General features: G+C 37.9%; 1 protein-coding gene across 5 annotated transcripts; it reads left to right on the top strand.

Moving 5' to 3' along the window:
• Nucleotides 1–7,261: 7,261 nt before the first annotated feature.
• On the top strand, nt 7,262–20,852 carry LOC308691514 (uncharacterized protein). Of its 5 annotated transcripts, none has more exons than XM_081366832.1 (11): nt 7,262–7,354; nt 8,056–8,171; nt 8,958–9,023; nt 9,135–9,215; nt 10,495–10,548; nt 11,315–11,380; nt 11,492–11,572; nt 13,831–13,884; nt 15,197–15,295; nt 18,697–18,775; nt 19,534–20,845. In XM_081366832.1, exons 2-9 carry the CDS (start codon nt 8,136–8,138, stop codon nt 15,209–15,211), a joined length of 453 nt encoding a protein of 150 aa, XP_081222958.1. In that variant the 5' UTR covers nt 7,262–7,354; nt 8,056–8,135; the 3' UTR covers nt 15,212–15,295; nt 18,697–18,775; nt 19,534–20,845. The 5 variants fall into 5 exon arrangements, with proteins under 5 accessions (XP_081222958.1, XP_081222959.1, XP_081222957.1 ...); XM_081366833.1 differs by having other exon boundaries at nt 18,697–18,740; nt 19,534–19,546; XM_081366831.1 differs by having other exon boundaries at nt 18,697–20,852.
• Nucleotides 20,853–24,008: the final 3,156 nt, after the last annotated feature.

Below are 24,008 nucleotides of genomic sequence, written 5' to 3'. Positions count from 1 at the left end.
AGAAAAAAAGAGACTGCAACCGGGCCCATGCGAAAACAAGAATAAATATCGGGAGGGCATTAAATGTAGTCACGCAACGCTGATGTTGTTAACATTAACAATTTAAGAACAAAGTATAATTTGCACGGTTTGACGTGATATGATAAGAGATTGTTATATTTAATCAGCGCGATTTACTGCAATGCTTTTTTCCCCTTAGTTGTTCAGAACAGAAGTGGATGTTACTTAGTTGTTCAGATGACATTTTCCGGTGAAAATTCTTATGTTGGTCATAGAGCTGGTAAGTCCCGCCCCTTCCGCTAACCCCACTGGACCTCTAGGTTGAAAAATCGTCAATGCAAGTGAATGGGAGAAAATAATTATTTTCTGGTCCCGTTTGAATTTTGCCATGAATGTGAACATATGTTGTCTGTGAATTTTTAATATAATTTTTCGTGTGAAGAATGCTACAATTTAGCGGGTAGAAGTTTGATACGGTTAGACTTTGTGTGAGAGCACTTTGTGGACTACAACTCCTCGCTGCTTTCGACGCGTTTGATACGGGAATCTGAAGAAAGAACCGCCCATTTGGTTTGAATGGTGACTGACATTTGGGTACAAAACACACAGGCATCTCGATCTGTCTCCATATTATCGCAGCATTAGCACCGCGATTTGACAAGTGGAGGGAAAATGTGTTATGGGGTGACGTCACATAGGCGACATGTAGTCTTTCTCGTTATGTCTTTTCCACAACTGCTAGCCAAAGAATCGTACAAACTACTGTCAAACTCGTAACATGAAAAATTATATAAAAAATTCACAGACAACATGTGTTCACATTCATGGCACAATTCAAACGGGACCAGAAAATAATTTTTTTCTCACACTCACTTGCATTGATGATTTTTCAATCTAGAGGTCCAGTGGGGTTTTACGGATGGGCGGGACTTACCAGCTCTATACTTCCAAAATGTAGAATCTGTGATTGCGAATGACAGTATCCACACCACCAGCGCGGTGATTGACAGCCGCACATTCTCCTCAAAACATTGGATTCATCCGCGCTGTGCCGTGCCGAGGCACAACCCACGTAAAGTTGATAATTCCACGAATAACTCGAACAGAGATGGCGACAAAGAGGGAAAAACTGCGGACTGCAGCTTTAATATTTAATTCAAATGTATTAAATATTATTTAATACTATATATCAAATCTTTAATATTGAACAAAGCATGCATGTAAAGCGATTTTTTTAGTTACTTGACAAAACTGTTTTTAAACTGTATAAGCAAAATTTTAGAAATGTTTAAAATATATATGTAAAAACTGTACAAGTCATTTTTAGAAATGTTTGATCAGGGCCGGTATTTATCAAGTTTCTCAAAGTGCCATTTTAGTCTAAAGTGCTGAGAATTCATGAAATTTACTCCTTTCAAACTTAAGTATAAAAGCAAGTTATTAAATTTCTGAAAGCTAAGAATCACTCTTACTCTTCCAGTTATTTACATTTTTTTCCAATTGCTAACACACAATTTTGCAAACTAGGCTGTTTTTAGCATTTTGAATGGCAGTGTTTTGAAATGGCAAACATGTGACTTTATGTCAGATTGTTGTGTCTGCAGATAACCGTGTTCAGTGCGTTTAAAGTGCCATTTTGAATTGCAAAATGTGTGTAAAGCAGAAAATGTTTTAAGACTTTTGGAGACTTGAGAAGAGGTTTTGCTCTCTGTGTCAGTTTAAATAATTGTGCTGTGCATGTCATATTAGTGTGTTAGCAATTGGAAAAAAACACTGTAAGACAGCTCGAGAGGTCTCTCAAGTGGTTAGGAGTTGCCAGTAGGGGCTTGTGATGGCACTGAGGAGACAGAGTTCAGCAAGCAGTGGCCTAGCACTTCTTCCTCCCGCCAGTTTGGTTTTCTTTTGGAATCCATGGTGGCTGATTATATCATAAAATCAAGGCTATATATAAATATAACTATAGGTCCGTTAACAGCACACCTGTTTAAAATGTTAAAGGAGAACTCCGGTCTATTTTAACATTGAGCTCATTTTTTTGTACATTTGGAGTGCTGTCAATACAGAGAACAACGACAAAAATCGGTGTTGCCTACACCGAGTTATTCTATTTTTAAAATTTGCACCCTATTGACTTCAATGGGGCAAGTAGTAAGCCTGCTTTTTAGCCTCTTAACATCCTTGATGTGTCATTACAAGTGCACAGAAAATGTGAGTGATTCCTTCCGAGTGAACACGGGTGAATCTGACTGCAGTAGATGTTAGAGATATTAATAAAAATGAAGTTAATTCAGCCAGCGCTCATACCTCTGTTTACATCCTGTTTTCGGTGGAAGGCCATAGTAATCGATTGCCGAGTTCACGCGCGTGATCATAGGCACTAAACCTATGCGCGTGAACTCGACAATCGATTACTATGGCCTTCCACCGAAAACAGGATGTAAACAGAGGTATGAGCGCTGGCTGAATTAACTTCATTTTTATTAATATCTCTAACATCTACTGCAGTCAGATTCACCCGTGTTCACTCGGAAGGAATCACTCACATTTTCTGTGCACTTGTAATGACACATCAAGGATGTTAAGAGGCTAAAAGCAGGCTTACTACTTGCCCCATTGAAGTCAATAGGGTGCAAATTTTAAAAATAGAATAACTCGGTGTAGGCAACACCGATTTTTGTCGTTGTTCTCTGTATTGACAGCACTCCAAATGTACAAAAAAATGAGCTCAATGTTAAAATTGACCGGAGTTCTCCTTTAAGACATGGTGGAAAATGTGTTTATCTTTAATTTCCAGTGTGTAAATCATAATGTATTCTCATGAAAATTATTTATTGTCAAATGTGTGTTGAATATAAACTCCTCTTGGGAATTTCACCATTCACTGTGAATTTATCTGAGAATATTCTTAAATAAGGAAATCTATTCAGTGATTGGTCCACGTCATCCAAAATCCCATTTGTGGCACAGCAAAGTGTCGTGAATCATCTCAAGACTGACACTTAAGATTTAGTCCCACACTTCACTTAAATTACGACTGAGATGCTTGATAACTAAATTGTAAATCTTTGTTTTTTTACTCTCAAGTCGATTCTTAGCAGTGATCTTGTGAGTAATTCTCAGAGGCTTGATAAATACAAGCCCTGATCTAACTATCTGGTCATATTCTAATGTATATATTTATTTGACATATTTATCATTTTACATATAAGTGTAAAGTATTAAAGTTTAAACAAAAATCAATTACTGCACTCACTGGAAAATAATGTGCTTTATGTGGCTGCCAGAGTTATGTTTATTTCTTGAGGCTCAGTTTAGTCCTGATTAGTCCCTACTTTGTACCCTTGATTACTAATTATGTTCACCAGTCAATCATTATGTCTCTCTGTGAATTCAAGTCCTTAGTTTCCTCAGTTCTTTGTTTGGTCTCGTTTGCGTTTATGTTGACGGGGTTGTGATTTTCTCATTTCTGTATATTCCTGAGTATTTTCTATTAAATACAGTTCTTGTTGAATTCTCCTTCGTTGTGTGATTGCTACAGCCGCCAACCCTGACAGAGGTAACATCTAAATTAATTGATTGAATTTAAGTCAAAACAAAATCATTGAACACCACTCAACCAATCAATGCAAATGCATTATGTTACATCAGCAAAATATAAATGTAATGAAACAGGAGGATCAGGTAGACATCTGTTACTTCAACTAGCTTGGCAAGACACAACCGTGCCTGCGAGTTCAGGCTTAATAATTTTAATGTAAAAGGAGATGCTCATAAAACATGTTCAATCATGTGATCCAGCCCTTAGGTGTCGTAACGCCTTAAAGCAACAGACAATGAACATAATCCCTCAGCCCATGAATCACAACTCACAGTCTGGGGAATTATTAGTTATTATTCCACTGTGGTTTCAGTCTTATGATCTACTCTGTCCAGCACTAACAGAGATTTTCATGTGGGGCGTCTTTAGTTGTTTTACAGTCACCAGTTGATTTGGTGTTGTAATGCGCGTACTGCTTATTTATGTTGTACGACTTCTCCAGATGGGTCAGTGATTCAGAGCCTTGATATTATAAGACCTCTGCCGTTAAATCTTCCAAAGATTTCACACCCTCCCTTCAAAATATGCAGCTGTGGGGGATTATATGAAGATCGAAGAGGCTGATGTGAGCCTGTTGCTTGACGCAACCGGCAGTGTAAAAATACAACAGCTTGTGATTGGTTTGTTTAATGGATTCATTGGGAAAACAAAAGGCTGACATAATGAGACTACACCCACGTGGAAAAGAAGCCCTCGGCTGATATCAAAGGAGCGGATAACCAACAGAGGATTGGCAGAACTCCGGGTTGCACCCAGTGATTGTGTGTCTGACACAGATGCCAAACGTTGTGTTTACCCCACGCTGAGCGCCATCCATCAGCCACACCAGTGCTCTTCAGTGGCCTCCACCTACAATGACAAAGAGCATTGCAAAATATCTCTGAACTGTTTGTGATGTGCATGAGTATATGCTCCGATATCAGAATAAAAATTCGCTTCAGCAAACCTGTGCTAAGTGGAAAGAAGACAAAGATGTCTCGAGTGACTCATCATTCATCTCTCAAGTGAGCCATTGTTCATTTTAGAAAAAGGGGGGAGGATGAAAAACGAGTTCACGCTATGCATTCAAACGGCAATAACATTACTGTAAGCAACGTTTATGGGCCAAGCAAAGACGATACATAAAATCTTAAGGATGTTAAATTCAAAAACACTCTAATTATACGAAGCATGCCATCAACAAGCAGAAATCCTGTCATTAAAGCCAACGTGCCAATTAGAGCATATGTCAGCCATCCGAAACTGCTAACTGAGCTGCTATGGTAAAACAGCAAGAATCAATAAAAGAAAAGTTCATGATTTGCCCTTAAACGCTCAGATCACCACAAATGACTGTATGACTGTGCTGCCTGGATTACTGGAGCTTTTACTATATAAACTACGCATTTTTCAAATGCTTATCATCTTGTGGTAATGGATGTTTACAGTTAAAATGTATATGCAGTATACACACTACCGTTCAAAAGTATGGGCTCAGTACAATAAAAAAAAGAATCTATCTGTTTGTACGTTTAGCCTATTATTTTTATTTGTAAATGTTGATTAGCATAGCACTTCATAGAAAAGTGAATTAATGACATTAGCAAACAGCTCTACATTATGTAATGCTTTAACAGCTCATTAGATAAATACAGTTACACAACTGCCATTATTATGTAATGTTTGCATTATATAAGTTTATTAATGAAAGTTATTATAAAAGTAACTAAATCTATGAACTATTATAAAATTAACTAAAAAATACAACTAAAAACGGATAAGATTACTAACAAATGCTTATGTAACCATACATAGACAGAACAGAGAAAGGTGTTTCACTAGAAATGTATAAATATATTTACTGAAACAACTGTCACAGTCATACATACATATTATTGATTTTCTGTCAAGTTGCGCCTTTCCATTGCCTTCTGTTATATACTAAGCTAATAATATTGTCTATCATAAACCTGACCAGCACAGACATCATTTAGCATTTTACATCCTCATTAAAATATTGTCAATATGTTTAAGTTGTTTTCTTTTGGTCCTCACAACATTTGTGATTTCAGGTTTTAATATGCGTGTTGGTACATTTGGTACACACACACACACACACACACACACACACACACACACACACACACACACACACACACACACACACACACACACACACACACACACACACACACACACACACACACACACACACACACACACAGCGACAAGTATGACAGAGTGATGATATTTGAGGAAACTCTCAGAGGTAATAAAAGGGAAAATGAGTTCCATTGCACAAAATCATCATGATTCTTTCTTTCCCTCCTTCCCTTTCGATCTTAATCTCTTCCAAGTCAAAAGCAGCAGAGATGGCAGAATAATGAGCTCTTACCTAGTTTGAAAGTCCCTCTCACACACATACACAGAAACACACACAGAGAAAATAGCCAAGGCCTTGGCTGCAGTCGACAGAGACTTCAACAGCAGTGAGAAATATCAGTCTTCGCTTCTAAACGCATATAAAAAGTCTGGAAGCTCTTTTCATTGTCACATAGGTGTGTGTGTGTGTGTGTGTGTACGAGCAAGCGTAACACACTTTAACCCATCTGCTTGCCAGACACTACACAGAACCCACAGCAGAAATAACTTAAGACTAAATGAAAATAAATGCCCCTCATCATTCTCCATCATCAAATATATCAGCTCTCTCTCTCTCTTCCTCTGAGTGTGATGGGAGTTCAGGGATGTTATGCTCTCTCTTAGGACTACATCAATCAGCCGTGACCCGCCTGGTGGGCTCAGAGTGTGTGCTTGTGTTTTATCTTCAACAGTTTGCATCTTCTGAGATATCAAAGAGAGGAGGGAGAGTGGGAGAGGTTATTTAAACAGAGTGACAGAGAGAGAGAGAGAGAGAGAGAGAGAGAGAGAGAGAGAGAGAGAGAGAGAGAGACTACAGTATGTGTATGCATGTTGAGTCAGCACTTCTGCATTTTTTAAGTGAAATTACTGGACGTCTGTGGTGTGTGTGTGTGTGTGTGTGTGTGTGTGTGTGTGTGTGTGTGTGTGTGTGTGTGTTTGTTTTTGTGGTTTACGAGGACTTTTGACCTGAATACGCACCAGCACTATGGGGACATTTGGGTTTATGAGGACAGAGGCCATGTCCTCATAAATCCGACAGCGTAGATGTCATTTACTACGTTCCAGACGCTCCCTCTCAAAGTTTGGCGCCATGTCCTTACATACCACAAAACCCTGAAATTTTACCATACACAGTGTATCCCTGATTTCGAGAGTGCGCCCCTGTAGCCAGGTCCTGGTATTACACCCGTGTCATCAAAAATTTGCATCTTTCACACAAGTGTATTATTTGGGGCCTGTGATTGGTCAGATCGATACCGCTAGGCGGGAAATCGCGAAAACAAGATGGCGCCAATGGGCGGAGCTTCAATCAGCTTTAGTGATTGGTCAGATCGGTACCGGTAGGCGGGAGATCGCGAAAACAAGATGGCGCCAGTGGGCGGAGCTTCAATCAGCTTTAAAATGTGTAGCAACTAATGCAAAATACTAATTATTTAAGTATTTTTGCCTGTAATTTATTAATTGTGCATTAAATATATGATAAATAAATAAATAAAATCCCGTTTATATTATGATAAGTACAACGTAATCAGAGGTGTAGTCATTCGTCGTCACGTCATTTCCTGTTTGGACTGGACAAACTCTGCACCTGAGAAGACATCTGTGGACCTGATGAAGGCAACTGTTATCCAAAAGGTAAGTTATAATGTTGTTTAATTGCTTCTCTAATAGCACGTGGGTCCGGTTGGCTTGTTTGTGCATGTTCTGTATGCTCTTCGCTGCTCGTTTTACAGTTAGAAAGCAGCTAGCGCGTGATGCTAACCGTGCTAGCGGACCTATAAGTTAGTGATTCTGTTTACAGACTGACATGAGGGAATCAGCGATGCTTGTCATTTTAAACTCGTTTTCGATTGCACTATATTTGTAACTGCTACCTTTTCTGATCTCATAAAATAGTCTAGCCATCATAATAACGCGTTGGCATGACTAACGTTTCAGTATGTGAAGGGGAGGCTATTTCACCCAGTACAGTATCCTGATATGCTACTGTTAATATTACTACAGTTATGCTTGCTTTAAACACATTAAGACACAAATATGTGCTCTTATTACTCCTGACTATAATAAAATATAGGCTACTCTGAATATTATTAGAACTCTGTTTGATTCAGTCTTATTAATACTGTCACTATTATTGCCTATAATATTAATTGTGAATGAAATCTATGAATGAATAGTTATTATCAATTAACATATTCCTTAAATATCATATAATAAAGTATTAAAATAACTTGAATGCTGTTTACCATAATTGATCAATTTATTTAAAACAAGCTTTTTGAATAATAGGTCAAATGAAATGCAATGGTCGTGAGAGTCTTTTTCTATGCGCGCAGACACATGGGATGATGGCTGAAGTGAGTCAGTGAAGGAGAAGATCAAGATCTGGAAGAGGGCATGCCGTTTACAGACACAGATGAGCTCCAGGGCAGATTCAGCAATCATTATAAAGGTGAGTTCAGGGTTTCCATGCATAAGCAGTGCCATGCGACCAGTGCTCCTCAGAAACAGATTATTTGCCACAGTTATCAGTCACTGAATTATGATTGTGTGTGTAAGAAGTGAGTCACGATCACTTACTGTACATCTAGCACAGGCACAATGTCTCGTATCACTCTCATACATACACACACTTGAACTCAGTGCCGTCCAAATGTATCTAGTTACCAGTGTCCCAGTAAATCTAGTGTCCTCATAGACCAGTATTCTGTCAAACTTACACAACACACTCAGTCAAAGTCAAACATCAGGAACATGCTCTTATGATGTCCTCATAAAACTGTGTCCTCATAGACCAGGATTCTGTCAAACTTACACAACACACTGAGATTCTTCTGTCAAGTCAAACATCAGGAACATGCTCTTATGATGTCCTCATAAAAGGGTGTCCTCATAAAACTGGTGTAAAGCTACACACAACCTGACACACTGTAATGAAAACACATGTAATGTGATGCATAAAAGCCGTGAACATTACCTTGTGGTAGCATTTAAATATTGAAATATTGATTTGAAAACTTTAACTTTGTAATCTTGTATATTATCTCAAATCAGTATTTCATGTGCAAATATTTATTGATAGGTAGCTGTGTATCAGGACCCTTATTATCCTGTCAGTTTATTTTGTATTAATTACTGACTGACTGTACATTATCCTTTATATATTCCATTTATAATGCTTTTTTTAAACTCTTAGGTGAAGTGTTTCTGTATGTAACGCTTAATTTCATATTCTCAGATGAGCCATAAGAGCCAGTGGTCATCAGACAGTGATTGTGCTGCTCTGACTGTGGGTCTAGACGAGGTAAGTGAGAGTTGTGCTGGAAGAGAACGAGCAAACGAAGCAGAGACATCTGTGAGATCTAGTGTTCACACATTTACACCACTGTTTCATGTCTAATGTTATGTTTTGTAGACTCTCAGTGAGGTTGAACCCTCCACTCTCGAAATGAAGAGTCCGTCCCCGTCCCAGTCAGAAGCCAGAGATGTACAGAAGGTATTGTTTTTTTGGAAATTAAATTAGGGATACAGCGATATGAACATTTGGGCCGATAACTGATCATTCTTTATATTCGAAAGCCGATATCTGATATATTAGCCGATGAATCTAAATCCAAAATTTGATATACTTTGAAAGCCTGATTACAAAAACGAAACGCACATCATTTAAAGCCAATGTCCCAAACACTTCAACATAAATCAAACATAATAGTACAGTGGCCTAATGTAAGATTCCTTAACTTTTAAAATGAATTTTACATTCATATTTCCAACTTTCTTTATAAAAAAATGACAACACTTTACAAAAAGGTTTCATCTTGTTAGTATTAGTTAACATGTACTAACAATGAATGAACAATACTTCTACAGGATTTACTTAACGTTTATCTTAACGTTAATCTCAACATTTTCCAAGACATTTTAGGATCCAGTGTTGTATCTGTTAATTTAATGCACTGTGAACGAACATGAACTCACATATTTTATTAACTCACATTAACAAAAGTTTTTCAATATGAAAAGCAATTTCACCAGATGTCTTGAATAGCTCTATTTGGAAATAATTAATCATTCTAGAATGATTGGTGTGATTTTGTAGGGGTTTGCATCTGCATAGAAAATAATAAATTGCAAGCAGAGATAAAAAAAATGAACAAAGATGTGAAATAAACAATGCCTCATATATTCCAGGTAAGTCTAACAGCATTTAGGTACAGAACTTGAGTAATCAACTGTAAAATAACACGGCAGAGTCTTTACATAGCCTGACTTCACAGAGGCCTGTACTGCAATGTCACTACCACAGATGGGTATGAATGATAAAGCAATACATTGTGCAGCCCTACAAGTTAATGTTCATGACTTTAATGCATCACATTACATGCATGTTCATTACAGTGTGTCAAGTGTGTGTGTGTCTTACACCTGTTTTATGAGGACACCGTTTTATGAGGACATCATAAGAGCAATGTTCTGATGTTTGACTTGACTGGAGAATCTCAGTGTGTTGTGTAAGTTTGACAGAATCCTGGTCTATGAGGACACTAGATTTACCGGGACACACATATGGAATATTAGGATCGATACTGATAACCCATAATTCACAGCTCATTGTGGCTAATACCAATAGCGAAAACTATTTGTGCTTGTCAGATTAAATATAATCATTGAAGAAGTTGGTAAAAAATAGCAACCTCTGTTTGGCTTTCAATAAGTGATACTAAAATTATTATTTATTTGTCTTTTTTATATATTTTTACTACTTTTTTTTTCAGATGATAACTCTGAAGAATCAGATGAAACCTGAACAAGATACAGCAACTCTAAAGGTATCCAATAAGTTAATGTAATAACTCTGTTTCCTCAGAAACAGATTATTTGCCACAGTTATCAGTCACTGAATTATGATTGTGTGTGTAAGAAGTGAGTCACGATCACTTACTGTACATCTAGCACAGGCGCAATGTCTCGTATCACTCTCATACATACACACACTTGAACTCAGTGCCGTCCAAATGTATCTAGTTACCAGTGTCCCAGTAAATCTAGTGTCCTCATAGACCAGTATTCTGTCAAACTTACACAACACACTCAGTCAAAGTCAAACATCAGGATCATTTTCTTATGATGTCCTCATAAAACTGTGTCCTCATAGACCAGGATTCTGTCAAACTTACACAACACACTGAGATTCTTCTGTCAAGTCAAACATCAGGAACCTGTTCTTATGATGTCCTCATAAAACGGTGTCCTCATAAAACTGGTGTAAAGCTACACACAACCTGACACACTGTAATGAAAACACATGTAATGTGATGCATAAAAGCCGTGAACATTACCTTGTGGTAGCATTTAAATATTGATTTGAAAACTTTAACTATTTTGTAATCTTGTATATTATCTCAAATCAGTATTTCATGTGCAAATATTTATTGATAGGTAGCTGTGTATCAGGACCCTTATTATCCTGTCAGTTTATTTTGTATTAATTACTGACTGACTGTACATTATCCTTTATATATTCCATTTATAATGCTTTTTTTAAACTCTTAGGTGAAGTGTTTCTGTATGTAACGCTTAATTTCATATTCTCAGATGAGCCATAAGAGCCAGTGGTCATCAGACAGTGATTGTGCTGCTCTGACTGTGGGACTAGACAAGGTAAGTGAGAGTTGTGCTGGAAGAGAACGAGCAAACGAAGCAGAGACATCTGTGAGATCTAGTGTTCACACATTTACACCACTGTTTCATGTCTAATGTTATGTTTTGTAGACTCTCAGTGAGGTTGAACCCTCCACTCTCGAAATGAAGAGTCCGTCCCCGTCCCAGTCAGAGGCCAGAGATGTACAGAAGGTATTGTTTTTTTGGAAATTAAATTAGGGATACAGCGATATGAACATTTGGGCCGATAACTGATCATTCTTTATATTCGAAAGCCGATATCTGATATATTAGCCGATGAATCTAAATCCAAAATTTGATATACTTTGAAAGCCTGATTACAAAAACGAAACGCACATCATTTAAAGTCGGCATGAAATCAAATTTGACAAATCTTCTTTTTATATGTAATATTGTAGTGTTTATTATAAATGATTTATCTGTGCACTTCATTATTTTTTCAAAATTCATGTACCCTTATAATCTTTAATCAAATACATTACCCTTCCCTCCCCCCTCGAAAACGACCTCTCTTCTCTTTTGGTCATGTGCCATGGCGAAAGGGTGCGGCCAGAGCCCATGAGGGTGCGGCTATCGGTGTTTGTCTCGTTTCGCGGGAGGCTCATATAAATATGGTCTGATTCCTGCCTGAAAATTTAGCTGCTTGTCCTTGTTCTCGTCGCTGGGCTCCTCAATAAAAAAATCCTTCATGTGAGGGTAACGGTGGGGGAGTCCGGTGGAGAGAAATCCTCCACAACTGAATGTAAACTGGCATTCAAATCTGCCTCCATTTTGTTTGCAACGCCCAACCTCCAACGATCCAATCAATTCCCGAAGGACGAAATCAAGCCCCGCCCTACATTTTTTTCTAATTTCAGAAGCAGTTTCACTCGGATATACATCACAACAAGGAAAAAATGACAATCTCAACTTCCATTTCATGCCGACTTTAAAGCCAATGTCCCAAACACTTCAACATAAATCAAACATATACAGTAGTGGCCTAGTTTGAACCAGTGTAAGGTTTCTTAGCTTCTAAAATAAATTTTACATTCATATTTCCAACTTTCTTTATAAAAAAATGGCAATACTTTATAAAAAGGTTTCATCTTGTTAGTATTAGTTAACATGAACTAACAATGAATGAACAATACTTCTACATGATTTACTTAATGTTTATCTTACTTAACGTTAATCTCAACATTTTCCAAGACATTTTAGGATCCAGTGTTGTATCTGTTAATTTAATGCACTGTGAACTAACATGAACTCACATATTTTATTAACTCACATTAACAAAAGTTTTTCTCTGTTAGTTCATGTTAGTTAATGCAATAACATATGTATTGTGAAGTTTTACCAAAACATCTATTGCCTTAATAATAATAATAATAATAATAAATCAAATGAAATTAAAATGTTATTAGACAACATTAAACTTAAAATGAAATGGCCTAAAGAGCTGAAGGAACACCCCTAAACCTGAGGCTTTGTTAGATGGTTTTAGCTCAACGGAACACAACCTATATATGATAAATTAGATATTTATACAAAATAAACACAATATTACAACTTATACTTGCACAAAATCATGCACAGATTAACTTGAGCTATTATTAATAGTAATCAACTATTACATAGTGAAACTCCTGTTGTGGATGCGCTCCTCCCAGGACAACACGCTGAAACACAGCAACTAAACCCAAAGAATTCACGACGTTTTTAATGCAATAGTTTGCTCATTATAGTGTTATGTATATATGACAGTCCCAATCATAATTAATGTTTTGCTGACCACCGGTGTGGCCTACAGTGAAGTGTTTACTGTAGCACTCATTAACTCAGCCAAATGCATCCTATATGAGATAAATCAGATATATAACAAAAATAAAAAATATTACAACTTACAATTCCACAAGCGAACTCTCCCTGTAACAATGCGCTGATTTCACAGATTTGTGATTCAAACATTTCAAAACCATCACGGTGAACAGCGCACATCTGAAGCTGAAGGAAGAAATCCATTATTTATTAGTGTTAATATAGCGGCCTAATTTTCTTATCGGATTGACAACGACAACATCAATGAGCATTTATTTTCATGCATCCCTGATTGGTTATGACCATATATTTATAGGGTTTTAACTTTATACTTGATTACAACTTATGTCACAGTGTTTTAAATCTTAAGTCACTATTCATCTCATTAATTTGATCAGTATTAATACTGAGTGGTTTGAAATGTCCCATCATACCTGAATTAGTTTGGCGTCATCAGCCTTCTTTTGCTCAAGTATATCATTGATAATGTAATGTTTTAATTTTATGTTTTATGACAGTGATCAGTCAGTGTTAATGGAGTCAAGTATCTGTGCTGCTTCATTTGGAGAATCTCTGAATCCTTTGTCTCTAATAGATGTTTATTTTTTCTTTCTTTGCCTTGCTTTCAGGTGAGCCCTGAGAAGGAACAATCATCATTGGAGGATCAAGACTGTGTTGAGATGGTAATAAAAAGAGCATTGCATCATTTTAGGAAATGCTAGTCTAGAAAGAACTTTTTCACATCATCTTTGGGGCTGTTTTACACCTGGTCATTTCATTGTCAAAACAATTCCATTTACACTTGGCCACATAAATGTGTCTTCACAAAACGGACATAAATCCGATCTTCAATTCCCGCGCTATATCAGATTTAACGGTGTTCACGTCATCGAAAGCTACCGCTATGAGCAGCATTTTTTGTATCATCAGCTAATTTTAAGATCAATAGGAGAGAGAGTAGCATCAGCACTGGTAAAATCATTTATTCTCACTACTTTTAATGAAGATGACTGTGTGTTGAGCATCTGCGACTTACTTTAATTTATTTTTAGTTTGTATTTTGTGCATCAGCATGCTGAAGAGATCCTCAGCTACTCATCTGCAGTGATGCGTGTTGCAGAAGCGCTGTCATATCTCACTATAACGTGTCATATAGCCTAAAACACGCTGTCACCTGTTTATTATTTGGCATTTTTGGGAGGAGTAAAATTCATAGTGTTACCATTAATTACCTTTACTCTAGTGACTGACCACAGTCTAATCTGTCCCTCCACAGTTTGAACCAAAAGAACCGAAAATATTTTTACGCCTCATAATAACATAAATTGTCTTTGTGTTTTGCGCAATTGCTTTGGTAAAGCATCTCTCAAACATACTAAAATCAAAAGCACAATATGGCTCAATGCCCTTATCAAATCGCAAAAGACGATAAGAAAGTAAGTCTGTAGTCTGTTGTGCTGCGTGTTTCAAACTGAAGAGCACACTTTGCTCGCTCGATCAGCTCATGATCTGGCTTTTTCCATGCCTCGTTTCACAGGGAATGAATGCAGTGAACTCCATCTCTGCATGTGCCATAAGTTTAACATGCATTTGGGAACGCAACCAGCACCAGTTACTCTCTATTTTCACATTCGCATTATATCCACATTTTTTGTAGTAATACAATTTTTCAATAAGATGCGTTTATAAACCTGTTTTCACTTAAACTGCAGGTTTCTGCCAGTATAACAGCTTAAGTGAAGAAATTAAGAAAGTATTATAACCTCTTATTGTAAAATAATATACTCATTATAAAATATTAATTTTTCATTGACAGTATTAGTATATCACTGTCTAGGCGATAATTCTAATAATAGTGATCTTAGTGAAGTATTATAGTTGTTATTAATATGATTATTATTATTAAACGGTGCCATTTGTCATGTTTCATAAATGACTTCTCAATACAGGTTAAACTGAAGATGTTCTTGTTTTAAATGTCTCTTTTTCTTTAAGATGAGATCAGTATGACGGACTCTGATGCCAGTGATCCTGATGAAAGCGGTTCTGAAGGTGATGTTCCTGCTGGAGCTGCAGGCGTCTCCAGTAATGTTGGTATGTGTCAACTAATGATGGGTACACACCAAAAGATTTTACATCTTATAAGATTTTCAAAATGTGATGGACCACAAACATGAGGACAAAAAATCCTAGATTTAACCGTTTTGCTCATATAGTGTGTGGTGTGCCATGATGTGAAAAGACCGTTAGGGTTGGGTATCGTTTAAATTTTAACGATTCCGATTCTGCTTATCGAATCCGGTTCTTAACGATTCTTGGTTTCGATTCCAATATTTATTGGAGAGAAAAAAGAGAGCAAATACTTTTTTCTACCTTTTATTCTTGTTACATTTAGGCTATTACCAGTAAAACTGTGACAATGCATCTTAATTTACAATATACTGTATATATATATATATATATATATATATATATATATATATATATATATATATATATATATATATATATATAACACTTTAAGGAATTATAGACTCGACTCGTATTAATTGTCTGATGTATTTATTCATGATCTCTATTTTAAACAAAACTGGTTCTCATTTTATCCAGAATTATGCGGCTCTAGTTTGTCTTTCTTGCATGTGATACAATTCGCTGTATTTTCATCTTTTTTTGAAAAGCTTAACCAAACTTTCGAAAGTCTGCTGCGCTCCGCCATCGTAAATATAACGTACAGCGCATGTGCGGCAGGCAGGTCCTGGCAGATCAATACAACTGTAAACAAATGCTCACTGACATTCACCTCGCGCATGTGAGCATCACCAAAGTAAGGAATCGATAAGCGGAATCGAAGTGTGCGCGACTTATCGAATCCCCGGTTTTTGGCATTTTGGAACCGGTTCTAGATACCCAACCCTAAAGACCATGCAACCAGAGTCTCGACTGTTAACACTCTAGAGACCTCAGAATAAGCATGGCGGACGATATGCAGGAAGCAATTGCGATGATAGTGTTTGGAAATGTTTTACACAACACGTTGTGTAAACATTTGCGCCACAAATCAACAAGCTGATCCTCCATCTCTGCTGTCCACATCAATTTCAGTTTGTGCTGCGCCATGACTGCGTTTCTTATGCTTCCGTCTTCCTTCATCTCGCTTTTTGATTGGATATGGTTTCCTTTCACGTGATAATCTCCAGAGCATGCGCGTGTTTGTCCTCGGGCTTCCCCCCACATTTCAGGATTTCTGATCGTAAATATTCCACATGTTGAATATTTGCGATTCGCGATCAGGTCGGCTCTGACGTTCTTCCGATCAGGTTCGGACACTCTTAACACACCTCACACCAAGGGAAAATCTGATAAGATAATCTATAACCATCAAGATAATCGGGACACAGCTAGGATTTTCAGAAGGGGGAAATCAGCCCAAAATCAGCCTGATTATCTTTTGGTGTGTACCCAGCATAACAAGTTTGTGTTTATGAACATGTTTATTATTATTTTAAACCAATATATATTGTAGTGCAATTTTACGTTAGTATTTTCACCAAAGAAAAATGGTTTTAAGCCAGTTATATTCACTGAACAAAATTATAGATCTAAGTTCTAAGACTTTTTCTATGTACCCAAAAGGCCTGTTTCTCTCAAATATTGTTCACAAATCTGTCTAAATCTGTGTTAGTGAGCACTTCTCCTTTGCCGAGTTAATCCATCCATCTCACAGGTGTGGCATATCAAGATACTGATTAGACAGCATGATTATTGCACAGGTGTGCCTTAGGCTGTCCACAATAAAAGGCCACTCTAAAATGTGCAGTTTTATCACACAGCACAATGCCACAGATGTTGCAAGTTTTGAGGGAGCGTGCAATTGGCATGCTGACAGCAGGAATGTCCACCTGCTGTTGCCCGTGAATTGAATGTTCATTTCTCTACCATAGCCGTCTCCAAAGGCTTTTCAGAGAATTTGGCAGTACATCCAACCGGCCTCACAACCGCAGACCGTGTGTAACCACACCAGCCCAGGACTTCCATATCCAGCATCTTCACCTCCAACACCGTTGAGGCCAGCCACCCGGACAGCTGCTGCAACAATCGGTTTGCATAACCAAAGAATTTCTGCACAAACTGTCAAAAACCGTCTCAGGGAAGCTCATCTGCATGCTCATCGTCCTCATCGGGGTCTCGACCTGCAGTTGGTCGTTGTAAACGACCTGCGTGGGCAAATGCTCACATTCGATGGCGTCTGGCACTTTGGAGAGGTGTTCTCTTCACGGATGAATACCGGTTTTCACTGTACAGGGCAGATGGTAGACAGCGTGTATGGCGTCATGTGGGTGAGCGGTTTGCTGATGTCAACGTTGGGAATCGAGTGGCCCATGGTGGGGTTATGGTATGTGCAGGCGTATGTTATAGACAACCAACGCAGGTGCATTTTATTGATGGCACTTTGAATGCACAGAGATACCGTGATGAGATCCTAAGGCCCATTGTTGTGCCATTCATCCACAACCATCACCTCATGTTGCAGCATGATAATGCACGGCCCTATTCTGCAAAGATCTGTACACAATTCCTGGAAGCTGAAAACATCCCAGTTCTTGCAGGGCCAGCATACTAACGGACATGTCACCCATTGAGCATGTTTGGGATGCTCTGAATCGGCGTATACGACAGCGTGTTCCAGGTCCTGCCAATATCCAACACAGCCATTGAAGAGGAGTGGACCAACATTCCACAGGCCACAATCAACAACCTGATCAACTCTATGCGAAGGAGATGTGTTGCACTGCGTGAGGCAAATGATGGTCACACCAGATAATGACTTGTTTCCAGACCCCCTGAGACCACACAAAACTGCACATTTTAGAGTGGCCTTTTATTGTGGCCAGCCTAAGGCACACCTGTGCAATCATCATGCTGTCTAATCAGTATCTTGATATGCCACACCTGTGAGGTGGATGGATTATCTCGGCAAAGGAGAAGTGCTCACTAACACAGATTTAGACAGATTTGTGAACAATATTTGAGAGAAATAGGCCTTTTGTGTACATAGAAAAAGTCTTAGAACTTTTAGTTCAGCTCATGAAAAATGGGGGCAAAAACAAAAGCGTTTAGAATTGTTCATAGTGTATGTATATATATATCATACTATAGTGTGCCAGTAGATAATATCAAATTACATTTCTAAACATTCCTTTTGCCATTAATTGTAAAAATCAGTTATCAATAATCAGATATTATTATAAATAACAATTTTTCTAGAACAAAATGAATGGAATCAGTACCAAACCAATAAGTTTATCATGTTCATGTTGGTCAAAAACTTTGAAAAGGAGATGTTTAACACAACATTCCATCTCCAGAATAATGTTTTGAATGTCATTTGAAATGTAATTTTTAGAGATCAGATGTATAACCAGTTTTAAGTTCTAGATGCAGGTTTGAGTTACATCTGAGTTTCTGATCTGTCTATAACTGATTTCCTACAGGTGTTCAGAAGATGCCTATCGAGAAACCACTGAAGTTCCTCAAGGTACCTGAGGTTTAAATCTGAATATGACTACCATTGTAAGTACATGAGCTCTCATATAGTTAGAGTTTACTAAAGCATGTATTCTTCTGTACAGAGAATGAACATGAGGCAGGAATTGAAAACCTTGTGGAAAGGACAAAAAGTGTGCTGGTCAAATGCTGAAGTTACAACTGTAATTGAACATTTTAAGGCACATACACTCACCTAAAGGATTATTAGGAACACCATAGTAATACTGTGTTTGACCCCCTTTCGCCTTCAGAACTGCCTTAATTCTACGTGGCATTGATTCAACAAGGTGCTGAAAGCATTCTTTAGAAATGTTGGCCCATATTGATAGGATAGCATCTTGCAGTTGATGGAGATTTGTGGGATGCACATCCAGGGCACGAAGCTCCCGTTCCACCACATCCCAAAGATGCTCTATTGGGTTGAGATCTGGTGACTGTGGGGGCCATTTTAGTACAGTGAACTCATTGTCATGTTCAAGAAACCAATTTAAAATGATTCGAGCTTTGTGACATGGTGCATTATCCTGCTGGAAGTAGCCATCAGAGGATGGGTACATGGTGGTCATAAAGGGATGGACATGGTCAGAAACAATGCTCAGGTAGGCCGTGGCATTTAAACGATGCCCAATTGGCACTAAGGGGCCTAAAGTGTGCCAAGAAAACACCCCCCACACCATTACACCACCACCACCAGCCTGCACAGTGGTAACAAGGCATGATGGATCCATGTTCTCATTCTGTTTACGCCAAATTCTGACTCTACCATCTGAATGTCTCAACAGAAATCAAGACTCATCAGACCAGGCAACATTTTTCCAGTCTTCAACTGTCCAATTTTGGTGAGCTCGTGCAAATTGTAGCCTCTTTTTCCTATTTGTAGTGGAGATGAGTGGTACCCGGTGGGGTCTTCTGCTGTTGTAGCCCATCCGCCTCAAGGTTGTGCGTGTTCTGGCTTCACAAATGCTTTGCTGCATACTTCGGTTGTAACGAGTGGTTATTTCAGTCAAAGTTGCTCTTCTATCAGCTTGAATCAGTCGGCCCATTCTCCTCTGACCTCTAGCATCAACAAGGCATTTTCGCCCACGGGACTGCCGCATACTGGATGCTTTTCCCTTTTCACACCATTCTTTGTAAACCCTAGAAATGGTTGTGCGTGAAAATCCCAGTAACTGAGCAGATTGTGAAATACTCAGACCGGCCCGTCTAGCACCAACAACCATGCCACGCTCAAAATTGCTTAAATCACCTTTCTTTCCCATTCTGACATTCAGTTTGGAGTTCAGGAGATTGTCTTGACCAGGACCACACCCCTAAATGCATTGAAGCAGCTGCCATGTGATTGGTTGATTAGATAATTGCATTAATGAGAAATTGAACAGGTGTTCCTAATAATCCTTTAGGTGAGTGTATAACCAAAGAAAAACTGGCCACACTGACTGAATGCCAGCAGTGTAAGACCGCTGAGGATCCTTTCCGTGGGTTTTCAATTTCTGCCTCACTCTCATTCTCTGTACAGAATAATACATGCTTTAGTAATCTCTAAACACATGAGAGCTTTTGTACTTACAATGATAGTTGTATTCTAATGACACTATACTCTTCTAGAGCTGATGTACAGCCCAAACTAACTTTGTTGAATACTTTTCCTGTTATCTCTGTAATTCTGCTTTGAAACTTGACAATTCTGTTTACATTTTCTGGAAATAACAGAATTGTCTTTAGGTAAACCGTCCCTTGTAAGTCGGTTTCTCTACATGTTGCAGCATTTATTGCATGTTGAGTGAGTTCATTTTATACATTTCAAAGCCTGTTTAATGACGTCTTTAAATTGTGCCTGTTTCCAAGGGCTGTTTTGTCAATCTTTTCGAAGTTTTGAATGGTTCATCTGCTTGTCATTTTAATATGTCAAAACAGTAATGATACTGTATGCTTTCTGAAAGATCACACAGTTGTGCAAGTTTTATTGACCATGTTTTTAAGTTTGTGGATGTCACTTTCCCCTTAAAATGGTATGTCATGATTGTATTACATGGTAAAACTGAAAAAACTCAATGTTTATGATGATATTATTGAAGTCATAATTAAAGCACTTCTAAAACACCTCTGTCCCTGTAATGTTGCAAGTTGTTTTGTGTATTGTATTTGAGATCCGGTACTCTTAAATCACCTTAGTCTTGGTAATACACCGTGTTGTCAGGTTTGTGTGTGTGTGTGGGCATGTACCATTAAACACACTCGTCCTTATAATGTTGGATTATGCAGTTGTGTATTGTGTTTAAGATCCAGTCCTCTTAAATCACCTTAGTCTTGGTAATACACTGTGTTGTCAGGTTTGTGTGTGTGTGTGGTCATGTACCAGTAAAACACATTGGTCCCTGTAATCCACTGAAATGACATATTTAGTGTATTGTAAAAAGAGTGTCCTCATAATCAAGTCGGGCCCCAAAAATCACAATTATGTCATAGGCGGGAACATTTTAGGATGGGCGGGAATGTCCTTGTGTACCACCAAAATATCATATGGTAATATTTTCTGTTCTGTTGTGTGTATAGAACATTTGAAGTCAGATTTGTGATCTGCAGATTAAAACAAAATTTTTGATATTTGTATCATCACTGTAGGGCATTGGGAAAGGGGTGTCCCCATATACCACCACCAAACTTGTTTGGGCATCAGTGTCCTTCTATACCACAAAAACAAGTATGTGTGTGTGTGTGTGTGTGTGTGTGTGTGTGTGTGTGAACATGACCGGATTACTCATGTTCTGCTCATTCCTCTGCTGCTCGTCACTGTAAATCAGACATGTCTTAACTGAACCTGCAATTTTGTAATTAGTTTGCAATTGAGAACTAAAAAAGTAAAGGTAACACTCTGCTTTGTAATAACTTGTTTAAAATTCAGAACCTGCACAACACATTTGCTTTGTTGTTTTAGTTAATGATGTCTATAGTATAGAGAGAAACATCAATATCATAAACTGTGTATGGCTGCCAAGGACTAAACACCTGTCAACAACATCTAGATGTGTCATGCCTATTCACACGCCTCCAATGATTTTTCAGCCAAGTGGATTTTAATGCAACTTGACAAAACATATGGAAAATTAACTCTGAAAATGAACAGAAAAAAAAAAAAAAAAACTGTGGAAATCAGCATTCACAAGTCTAAATTTGCTCATCCAGGTCATTTGCATTAAACAAAATTTTTGTCATTATCTACCCACCCTCATGGCAAAAAATGTCAAAGTTAATATTTCACACACAAAACAAAAACGTGACAGTTGGCTGTCAAATTCAGTTGCAATCTTTTATTTAATTTATTAAAAACTAAGGAAAATTATTTTAGCAATATTACAAGCAAGCAAGAGTGCTGAACCTGCAATTTTGTAATTAGTTTGCAATAGAGAAGAAAATTGGACATGATTGCGAGTTTGATATTGTCTTGACACACCAGTATAATAAACTAGAAGTTAATACCAAGTAACTTACATATGATGCTTAATATGGGAGTTACTTTGAAAATGTTTTGCTCTGCCAATGAAAGTATTTCTAAACCTATCCACAACCAAAATAACCATTGAGCGTCTTTTGGCAACACACAGGCTTTCCATTCCTGAACGAAACAGTATTTTGATTGAATCACTTGAGTGCATGATTCAATGACTCACTCATAAAGCCAGTCACTTGTTTAGTTCCCGAATGAACCAGTGTTTTTGACCAAATCGGTTAAATGAATGATTCAATGTCTCTTTTAGAAAGTCACTTATTGTGTGTACCAATGTAATGATGTATCTGGAAGGTCTGCAAAACCAACCAAATTTGAAAATCAGAAATAACTGTTAAATAAATATAAAATAGATTGGGTCATATGCTCAAATGTATCACCAAACTTCAGAAACAACTTCTGAAAGCTCTTTGCTTGAATTTTACAAATAAATAAATGAACAAACAAACAGATACATAAATAAAACTGAAACAGGGTCCCTTTTTGTTTATGCACATTTAAATTCTGTGAAAGCGGAACATGAATCCTATCCAAATTGTCTGTTTCCTTTTAGTTACAGTCGTGAGCCAAATAAAAGAACTGCAGTGATGGCTGTGGAACACCTGTGGTGTGCCTGTATGTGATATTCCCATTGCACGGGAGGGTTCTCACTTTACGGCACACTCAGGAGTCTGTCTTGATGAATTGTCTGTGTAAATCAGAGCGGCTAAGTTAAAAACATCTGTGGCATGAAGATCTAACCAGCACAACTTCCTTTATGTCAATGAAACAGTGGCACTTGCATACTCACAACAGATACCAATATCTACTTTCTGATAATCTTTTGATGAAATATGTAGCTGGCTGCAGTGATGTAAACTTTGTTTATAGTACGGCCTGCGATGGATTTCATCAAAAGTTTTGATTTCATCAAAACTTTGTTTACATCGCTTCAGCCCGCTGCAAATTTCACTTTGCTTACATCACTGCAGAAACGTGTTTTGATGCGTGGTGTGATGAATGAGCATCATCTTCCTGCTATAAAGAGAAGAAGTTTGTAATTCTAGAATAGAGTTTTAGAGTATCGACATAACACATGCCAATGTCGAAAACTAAGGTTTTTGTAGTATATCCTTCTGGACATCATGGTTTCACTTTATTTTGATGGTCCCTTTAACGCATTCCGTTGACTATAAGTAATGTTGCACATACATGTCTACTAACTCTCATTAGAGTGTTAGTAGAGTATTAGTAGACTGGTAGGGTTAGGGTTAGAATAAGCTGACATGTAGTTGCAAAGTTACTTATATTTAGTAGAATGTCTGTTGGAGGAGCATCACAATAAAGAGTTAGCAGATATTGAGAAGACAATCTACTAATACTCTAATGAGAGTTAGCTGACATGCACTTACAAAGGTACTTAATGTCAACAGAATGTTCAAAAGGGACCATCAAAATAGAGTGTTACCGACATCACCCATGTTTTTAAGCTGTGGTGCGCATTCAAGCTAGCCTAGAAATCTAGACGCACCCTAGCGGCAGCAAAATTAATTTTGCAGCCAGGGTAGTCTAGCAACTCTCCGTTGACTTTAGTGCTGGAAAAACCTAAATTGGGTCAGGCCAATCACGTCGTGTATAGAGTAGGCGGGGCGGGCTTAACATAATGACGACAGAGTTGCGACGGTTCGCTGCTACTTGAAAACAAAGAATGGCGGCTGCTGCTGGAGAACAGTCTTTCGAATCGGCTTTGGACGCGACTCTGGAGGACTTGGA

The sequence above is a fragment of the Scardinius erythrophthalmus genome (genome assembly GCF_964197995.2).
Source record: "Scardinius erythrophthalmus genome assembly, chromosome: 5".
In the NCBI taxonomy this organism is placed as follows: domain Eukaryota; kingdom Metazoa; phylum Chordata; class Actinopteri; order Cypriniformes; family Leuciscidae; genus Scardinius; species Scardinius erythrophthalmus.
The sequence above is the reverse complement of the archived record's forward strand: the minus strand, read 5'-3'. Positions and strand labels throughout refer to the sequence as shown.